Source organism: Oryzias melastigma, linkage group LG4, assembly GCF_002922805.2.
Source record: "Oryzias melastigma strain HK-1 linkage group LG4, ASM292280v2, whole genome shotgun sequence".
In the NCBI taxonomy this organism is placed as follows: Eukaryota; Metazoa; Chordata; class Actinopteri; order Beloniformes; family Adrianichthyidae; genus Oryzias; species Oryzias melastigma.
In genome coordinates this window covers 10,398,419-10,408,488 of record NC_050515.1, presented here as the reverse complement: position 1 = coordinate 10,408,488, position 10,070 = coordinate 10,398,419, and the positions used below count along the sequence as shown (strand labels likewise).

The 10,070-nt window shown below is 37.6% G+C and overlaps 1 protein-coding gene across 8 annotated transcripts in view; it reads right to left on the bottom strand.

Annotated features, from left to right (window-relative positions):
* Positions 1–10,070, bottom strand: part of ptprsa (protein tyrosine phosphatase receptor type Sa) — a 292,916-nt gene that overhangs the window by 65,652 nt on the left and 217,194 nt on the right. For 4 of the 8 annotated variants that reach the window (XM_036211506.1, XM_024278989.2, XM_024278979.2 and 1 more), the window contains 3 exons: positions 9,776–9,969; positions 9,042–9,068; positions 6,659–6,776 (listed from right to left, as the gene is read on the bottom strand). The exons of 2 other annotated variants lie outside the window; for them this stretch is intronic. In XM_036211506.1, coding sequence (XP_036067399.1) covers positions 6,659–6,776; positions 9,042–9,068; positions 9,776–9,969 — 339 coding nt within the window. The remainder of the gene's footprint in view (positions 1–6,658; positions 6,777–9,041; positions 9,069–9,775; positions 9,970–10,070) is intronic. 2 more of the 8 variants (XM_024278984.2, XM_024278985.2) reach the window with 1 other exon arrangement.

Genomic DNA, 10,070 nt, shown 5'->3' with positions numbered 1-10,070 from the left:
AAAGTGGCTCTTTCAACACTTTGGGTTGCCGACCCCTGGGATAGGGGAAGAATTCGGATTCAGCCTTAGTTTGCGCCAATGGTCCCGGCCAAAATGTAAAAAGCAAATATCTAATGAATGACATAAGTAAAAATGCTTTTAAAATATATCAAAAGACAATCGGAGAAGGACGGATTTTAAAAATCTGTCAGCAAGCAAAGTGGTGATGTTGTTGCATGAAGATGTGGAAAATCTAATTGATCCTGTTATCATTTCATCACATTCTAGATCCATCCAAAGTTGCTCACTTAAAGTTTAAGAAAAACAGTGCAGCTTTCAGTCGCAGGCAGGTCTTGCTGCAAAATGGATGATCTACCCGTAGGGCCCAGTCTCCATTCTTCAGAGTGGCCCCATTTTGCCACTCCTAAAGATGACACACGTTTCATCTGATCCTGTCTTTTTAGGTCCCATCACAGAGATAGCAGCAAAGAGAAGCTCTCAATTCTCAATCGACTGTCAGAAGCTTTGAGAGAGATGAGTGTCGCTGATTTACTTTTGAGCACCATATCATTGTAAACAGATTATATTTTTAACTCCCTGTCTTAGGCGTCGCTTTCCTCAGAAATCAACATAGCAGCAGGACAAACAATAGTGAGGTCTGAAACAGTTTCTATTTCTCTCAATGGCATTTAAGGACGAACCTTTTTGTGTATGCGTATGCACCCCGAGTCTCAGCACTCTCCATGATTTTGAATAGTTCTTACAATTGTGGCACGCCATTATGTAACATCATCATTTGTTCTATGCAAATGGAAATGGAAAAATAAAAGCCATTAAAAGTTTTCAGTCATTTGGGGAGCTCTTCTTGATTGAAATTCAGGATCTGTTAATTGGATGAACAGCGTCATAAAAATGTTTCTTTTAGCGTTGTGAATTTAACTTATTGATAATCTGTTTACATTTGTTACTCTGATAGTTGAAAAAACAAAACACACAATATGAAGTTCCATGGAACTGGTGAAAAAATAAAAAATCTTTCCTCTGTTTGGCTGTTTGCATCTTACGCGAGGAACAGCAGCTTTGGGGGACCATTGTGCACAATATTTACATGTGCAACAGTAGTTTGTGCACATCTAGACCCCCGTGTGCAGCCATCTTCATCCCCTATAGTGCTGCTCCAGATGTACACTGAGCAATTTGGCTTGCTGCCCAGTATGGACTTAAAGTAATTTGAAGAAGCCAACATTCGTCTCAGGCAATAAGACTCTCCCTTTATGGAAGAGTGGCATCGTGTCAGTGAATGCAGCAAAACCCACACACACCACAGTGTGCACTCCACCGACCACATCCTCATCCCTTCAGTTTAATTTCTGTTTGCTAATGGTCTTCTTTTTCAAGACTGTTGCAGGAGGAAGGCGAGGGGTAGATGGTGGTTTGTCTGCTCACTTTTTTTATTTTTTTCCCCACTAAGTGTATTGAAAGGGATGGAAGAATACTCCTCATAGATTTCATCTCAGTGTCATTTAAAAGCTCACTCTGCCATCATGTCTGCTGTTAATCATGGAAATAAAAATGTGACTCATTCTGTGAGTGTGTTTCCACCTCACTTTAAAATGAGCAGGAAAAAGAGGAAACCCGTTGGAAGTGAGAGCATCCACGGCGTGATTACAGGAGAGCTGGGGGCCATGGTGAGTGGATGAACAACAAGTGGATGAGGGATGATGAAGGTGACAATAGGACAGTGGGGCAATCAGCCACAAGGAGCGCCCAGCGGGGATATGAGTAGCCTGATATATTCTGGTGCGTTCACGTGATCGGATAAGAACAAAAAAAGGATTTTCTGGTCACCTTGATTCTTCTTCAACTTCCACCCTGCTGTATCGTTTCCCCTCATCCCCTCCCTTCTCTCATGACTCGGCTCCAATCCCTCTGTTCTTTGGTAAACCCACCCAATATGTCTATCTCAGGGTCGACCCCGGTACAATCCGTCTTTGACTGACTCTCGGCACGTTTCCCATCAGGCTGTAGTATTAAGAGCTTGCTGTTGACATAAACAGCTCGCCGGAGAGTGTGATGTATTATATATATATTTTTTCTTGTTACCTCCTTTGATGTACACTCATATAAACATATTTACTAGATAAAAAAAACTATGTGTGTGTGTAAAATGTAAAAAATGAGGAAACCTGGATTCTAACACCTGGTTCACACCGGACGTGGAAGAGCTGCGAAGCGGTCTGTTTAGATACAGATTTATGATCACATTTGTCAATAGTGGAATTTAATTGTAAAAACTTTTTTATATTTTGAAAATCGACCAGATTTTCTCGTGCGTCTTGGCGTAACTTCCTGTCAGGATTGACGCGGATCGTGCAAAAAATAGACTCGATGGCAAAACAATCACTGCTCGGAGCGATCCGGCCTAAAAAAAAGTGAATCTTCGCGTCTGTTGTGAACTACACCATAGGTTAACAAGGACGGTGAAAGGAAGCAGAAGTTTTGCAACATAAAAAAGGCGTTTTTAACAGTAAAAACAGATTGTTAAACATCTAGTAACACCTTCTGTATTACTACTTGTTGTTAGAAGTATATGAAACCTAATGAGTAGCTGCCACTTAATGGTTACATCAAATAAATTAAGGTCAACCAAAGATTGGGTTAGGGTTAAAGAAAAATGTCCACTCCAGAGAACACAAAATATATTATTAATTTGAAGTCTTAAAAGTCAAACCTTTAGGTGTTCCAAATGATGATTATTTACCGTCCTTCCTGGTTATAAATAAAAGTAGTTTCAGCATGTACGGTGCTACCAAACCTTCATGAGCTTCTGTTGAACTCGTGCTGAAAGTCAAGGTGTCAGTGAGTACAGTCTCTTTTACCATCAAAAGGGGCTTTGAAACTGGGTGAAACTCTGACAGGAAGAGGTCTGGTAGAGACAAAGTCATAACTGAATAAAAGAACACGTTTCTGAGATTTTATGTGTGCTTGGTATAGGTGGCTCACAGGCCAACCGACTGAAGCACATCCTAACTCTGGTCCTTATAACACAGTTTTAGGTTTTTCTGTCAATGGAAGAAGACTTCAAGCTGCAGAGTTAATAGGACAAATTGCATCAAGAGCCAACGACATAAAAAAAAGACAAAAAAGGCTCGTCTGGAACAGAATCCACCACCATCAGACAACTAAAAACTGAAAATCAAAATGTAAAATGTTTGATTCTTCACATATAATCTTGTATACTGTTAAATAATCAAACAAGTGGGTCTTGGGTGTGTGACATCAACTGTAACACATAGAGGAGGAAGTGTAATAATATGGGGTTGTTTAAGCTACATCTTTGTCTTCTATAATGTAAAAGGGCACCCTTAACCAACATGGCAACCACAGCATAATGCAAATCTCACTGATATGCAGCTAGTTAGTCATCCTGCAAGATAATAACCCAAAACATAAATCCAAGTGGTGCCAGAACTACATGAGGACAATAAACAAGATGGAGAACTGGAAAACATGGCATGGGTTGAGCAATCTCTCACGATCAATGTCATTAAGCTGGTTAAAGATGAACTGAAAAGGTGCTAAATGTGTAGTTCTGCAGGAGACTTGAATAAAATGTAGATATATTTGGTTAAATAGTTTGATTGGGTCTAGTTAAATGGGGCAATAATGATAAGTTTTCTGCTTTCTGTCTCCTTTCATTTTCACCAAAGACTAAAATATTGTTTAATTTATTGTTGTTTATTGTTATTTTCATTATATTACATATCTATTTATACTTTTAATACAAAGAAATTGAAAGGCAAGTCAATATTAAAGAATACAAATGTAAAATATCATTCCAGGATTCAAAATTATAAAATTTTCTGACCCAGATATGGATTGAAAAATAAAAAATTATGTGACATTTTCCTTGGAAAAATGTATAGTCTATTAACAACCTCAAAGACTTTTTAGTGACAAAGACACACAAAGGTGTTGTAGTGCCGTCTTTAAGTTTGTGTATTAATAACACATTTGAAGAGAAGGCTGTGTTAATCCTAATTTTATCCTTTGCCATAATCATAAGTTTATTTTTACATTACATGAGTGGGATCTTTATATTTCATACAATCTGAAATTAATTAATATTTGATTAAAAGTTTATTTATTTATTTATTTATACCTCAAAAAATACCTAATTAAGATGTGTAGTTTGACTATCTTTGTCTTCTAAGGTCTATTTTTGAGATTTTTGTTGTCTATTCTTGTGGTAATTTTATGTAGAAATGTAATTATATTAAAAATAAGAGGGGAAATAATTTGTTGGCAAAATGAGAATAAGCTTTGAAAGTTTGAACATTTTCTCACAAAGAAATCCCTTTTGTTCACAGCTTAACAAAGATTTTCACATTTTCCGTGCTGCTTCACATAAAGTGGGAACATTGCTATTTTCTTGGCCCAAATCCCACATTTGTTAGAAGGAAGAAGAAAAAAAAAGAAAAAGTGAATCCCAGGATTCTATTTATCTTGGCCTCTGGCAAAAAGCATTTCCTTACACTTCAATAATAATCACAGAAGAGAAAAGCCATTCTGTGTGAGAGATGACAGAAAGCAGAAGAAGATCACTCAGAGTCCTACAGGAAAACCAAGAGTGAAAGGACTCATTGAGAGGCATTGGCATCATGGAGACAAACACACCTGTCAGGAGGTGGGAATATTTGCCCAAATTTGTGTAGCCGAGATTCCAAATTAAAGTGTGCGTTTTAAGCGGCACAAGCAAACAGAGCTGTACTGAAAGAAATGCAGGTGTCAGAAAGGGATGGATACCAGGATGTGTATTTGCAGTTGTCTGACTGTTCAAAGCCAACTAAACGCTCTCATGAAAAGGTCACTCCTTTCTTAGCCTTGAAATTCCCAAACAAAGCTCAGACATTTCCAACAGCGGCGGCACCGTTTAGATCATGATCACAGCGACTAAGTAAGCACGCATGCTAATGTCAAACGCGGCTTTCAAGTAGTTACACAGCAAAATGAAGGAAAACGAAGACGGCGTGACTTTGTAGAGAGGAGATTCAACTGTTTTATTCCGGCAGCTGAATCCAAAGGACTCAACACCAGCTCTCGTGTCATCATTATCTGTCGGAAAAATCTTGACGTAACGTAAATGAAGCTCTTGATCTCTATAAATCTGTGAATAGTTTTCTGAACAGGACTAAAATGATAAAAGGAGCGCTGACATAAGCCAGCATCCACTTAAGTCTTAGATGTGTCTCACAGAAAAGGCAGCGGCTGACTAGATTGTTGACTCACTGTCACCGAAGCAAAGCTGGAATTAACCATCGACAAATTCCTGCAGTCCATGCTTTCCATAATATTATATTGAAATTCCACCTTGTAAGTGGAAGAAAAGTGGATTTAAATGGATTTTATTTTTTTATATTTAAAATGTAAATTAGCAGATTTCCTTTTATGTCAGTTTTCTCATCATTTTCGTCAAGGTCATTATTATTATAGGGTCAGAAATTGATTAAAAAAATGTAAATAATAAAAAAAAAAATGATCGCGATTAATCCGGATTTTATTTGTGTATACAATCAAAATAAATATCGTTTTACTTTGCCGCTGCAGTCGAGGCTCAACGACATGTTGTCATGTTACTGTGACAACGTGCTGGACCACAGATTAAATTGTCCCCTTTAAGCGAAAAAGTTATCCTAACCAAAAAAAAAAAATAACAAGATTAAAGCACTAAAAACCGATTGAATATTTATCTAATTTTTAACTGACCATGGTTTAAGTGGGATAACATATTAGGAAGTAGATTTAAATGAATCTTATTGTATTTGAAATGTAAAATTTGCAGATGTCTTTGAATGTCAATAGGGATGTGCACGTTTAGTCAATTAAGAAAAACATTGTTAATGCTAATTTGGTATTGTCGACATGTCTTTTTTATTTCTTTGCTGTCAAATTAAATGATTATAAAAACCACCAGCCACAAACTCATTTGGATCGCAAAGAACAACAGGAAATCTTGTCGGCGGTATAGCACTTCCTCAATCATAGAAGAAGAAAATTTACATTTCACGGTAGCGCGGTACACGTGCACCGGCATCTGAAACAGAAGCGTCGCATACTCCACACTTTCATTGATATTGATTAATATTTTTTTAAATAATTAATTGCAAACCTGGACAAAAGTAAACCGCAATTAATAGCATTTTTTTTTTGTAACAATCAGGTTATATATCGCTTTTCTTTGTCGCTGCACTCCATACTCAGCGGCGCGTTGTCGTGTAACCATGACGTGCTGGACCACCGATCAAATACTTAATCACATAATTTTTTGTGAAAAAGCGATAGAAACCATGAAAAATAGCAAAAATAAACTGAAAACCGATTGAGTATTTATTTAGTAAATTACCATATAAGCGGTATAATGCCTGACGAAGTGTCCATTATGAGAAATTAATCATCTAATCGGAAAACAATCGTGACTAATCGGTAAAGATAATTGCTGACTAATTGGACAATAATGGTGACTAACTGGAAAAAATCATCGGTGACTAATCGACTACTGAAAGAATCATTACTGACAGCTCTGGATGTCAATGAACGGAGTGATGGCAGATGCAGACTTTTGGGTTACAAGCAGCAAATATCACCAAACCATTGGTTAACTCAACACACTTGTACTGACCTGCCCCTTTGGTCACCACCAGTTTGGGTTTGCTCCGCGCTCCATCCCCCTTGGTGGTGTATGCTGCTACCGTGATGGAGTACGTTGTGTCTGGCTTAAGTCCTCCAATGACCATTTCCTGTGGGAGACATGCAAAATGGGGGAACAGGAAAATGTCAGAACGCGTGTTGAATTTTTCATGATTTGACCCCCACTTCGTGCAGTTCAAACTGCCCTGTGCTGAATGTTAATCCTGGTGTCCCTTGGTCCTCTTTATTAATTTTCACAAGGCATGCATTAAATACAATACTTCCTCCCCGGTGTAATGCTGGACCCGTTCCATTACGTAAATCCTTCGAGCTGCCAAAGTGGAGGAGGGACATTACGGATTCAAATGGAAAGCAGCCCTCCTCTTATTCCTTAAGCAATATCCCAATCAACAACTTAACTTTGATGAATGCGTGCTGAATACATCCTGGCCTTTTGCTGGCAGTTGTTACTCAAGCCATTAAGTTTCCTCGAGTCCGTTTTTAAAGAGAGGTTTCCGATCAATTCTAATGAATCTTTCAGAGAAGCAGGTCTGCACGAATGTGGAATGAGGTTTTTAACAGGGCGGTTGGCAGAGGGATGGAGGAAGTCAATAAAGGTAAATGAGCCATAAGTACTGTCTTGCACTTGACATGCATTCATGTAGCTGATGCAGACAGGAGCCTAAAATCTGAGCTGCCAACAAAAGAATAGTTTTTGACTAAAAATCTTTAAAACGATGAGGTGTGCAGAGAATTTGGGGAGGGTCAAGAAAAGCTCTAGTACAGACTTGATATACAAGTTCAGCTCCTTGATAACACTAAGTCACTATGAAATCTAAGGGAAATAAATGAACTCAAACACATACAAACAGAAAAAAACACATCACAAGGCACAAGACGCAGATAGAAGTAGCTATGGCAACCCAATCTGTAACAGCAACCCGTTTGGTCCTCACATGTCTGAATATTACATCACTTCCTCTTTGTGGCCAACATTCAGATATTTAGGCAATTAGGTTAAGATTTACCCCTGTAATTTCTAAATTTTTGAATGCCAGTGGTTCCAAGAAACTTGTATTTATTAGAAAAAAAAAAAAAAAGTTTTGTTTCCTTTACGATTGTCTGAGCCCTATCAGCAATGAATAACTGTGTTCTCCCATAATTTGTAAATTTCTTGTATGTTTGCAGTTCCAAGATTGTAAAACTTGTAATTCACGAATTAAAAATATATACAAAAAGATTTGCTCCAGGTCGCATTTCCCGACAGCCTTGGCTCTTTTACTATTGTCTGAGCTATTTCAACAATAGTTAACTAATTTTACTTGTAATTAGTAATTTTTTTACATGTTTTTGTTATACCAAGACTGTAAAACTTGTAATTCCCATAATTCATTTTCAAACACTGTAATTTATTAATAAATAATAAATATGAAAAAATTACCTCCAGGTCACATTTCCCGACATTTCTCCCAACTTTAGTTAACCGAGCCATTAAAACCACAAATAAGTCACTGTTTACCCTTATATTTTTGGTATGTTTGTAGTTCCAAGATTGCAAAATTTGCAATTCAATAGTAAAAAATTAATAAATAAAAATTTGCTTCCATTCACATTCCCTAATGGGTTTGCCTCCTTATTAGCCTTTTAAATGAAGGAAAACTCCGTGTTCACACACATTTATTTTTTTCTAAACAACAAAGCAATTCTCCCAAATAAATTGCAGCTCTGTAAAAAAAATAAAAATAAAACTTTGCCTAAATGCAACACTGTATAATCCCATATTGTTGTCATTGCAGATAATGAAAATCTCTGCGATGCATGATATCATGAAAGTGAAGTCATTCTCTCTGTTTGGTCGGTTTTAACTTTTATGTTGGAAAAGATAAGAAATTAGGAATATTTTACTCTAAAGAGAGTAATGTAATAACTGGGTTCATTTTCATTATTGTAAACACATTAAGAGGTTAATATTATTATTCACATGGTTCCTTAGAGATACTCTGAATGTTAAGTGCCGTAAAATGTTTTGGCAGACGTAGACGTATTTTTGCAAATGTGGGACTGATCGGGTAGCCGTTACAGATCAGGTAGCTGCAGTAGCATTAGCATTCCAGCCACAGATGTCAGTGATTATTGCATCAGTCAACCTTTTATCCAACCCAACAAGCAACTTGAGTTTGTTCTTTTTCCCTCGTGGCATACGCATTGTATAGAGTTTGATTGGCCAGACATCTGAAAAAAGCTTCTGAGCCTTTTAAAAAAAAAGAAAAAAAAGAACAAAGAGTGAAGGGTTGGGCAAATTGGAAAACCAAACTTAGTTGATGCAACAGTCACTGTTCCAGGGACACAGCACTCAGGTGAAACATCATACTCACATATTCAGCTGTATCGTCCGTTTCCCACTAACCCCCCCGCCAAAGATGAGAGTGCAGGAGAGAAAGAACAAGAGAGTTTTTTTTCTTTTGGAGAAAAAAGAAAATAGAAGAAATGGAACTGTGACAGACAAGGGCATTACAGGCTTGAAAGCGGAAGGTGGGTAGCAGAAATAGGTCACTAGTTTTAGAGGTAAGGGGGAGAAAAGCTGCTTCAAGCTTGGAAAGGCAACTTAAATGAGTCTAGAGTTGTTTTGATGCAGGTTTTCAGGGTTTGATGATGAGACGGCTTTCTAAGATACAATAGAAACATGCTCGTCTCCCTGGAGTCTGCTGACTGCTTCCTGTGTCTCATTTATTTTGCCCTTTTTAAAACTGAAATTTCTAAAGAGTTTAAATCTTTTCCTTTAAAAATAAAAAACAAATCAGGTTTTTCACAGGTGTTGTTTAACTTATTATGTCTCCAGTATAATTTCGAAATCTACAAGGAGAAGAAAGGAAGGGCAAAGATTTCACTGAAAATGTGTTATTATAGACTGAGGTGAAAATAGCACCAAGATTACAGCAATTTGAAATGAAACAGAGTGGCAAAAGCAGTTACACTGCTTTCTATTTTCAAATTATGCTTGCACAGCTACAACAATGTGGATAATAATTACAGTTTGTGTGCAAGTCGAGTTCATAGGGAAATCTCTGTAGGATTTTTTTTTTTTGGAAACAAAAACACGTGGTCATACCTGAGCATCAGCCAGCATGACGTCCTTGATGAGAGGGAGGCCCCGTGATTCGCCATTTTCTACGCGAACATAGTGAACCTGGTAACCGCGGATTTGACCGTTCTGCTTGCCGGGCGTTAGAGAGCGCCACATCACCTTAATTGCTGTGGAGTTGAGGACCTCCACCTCTACTCGCCTTGGTGGAGCCCCAGGAACTGATGCAAAACAAAAGAAGAAAACAAAAATGACAAAATGTTCCTCAAATTCCTACAAAGCCCCTAAAGGGACATCAAAGTTGAAAAAGATTGAAGTATTT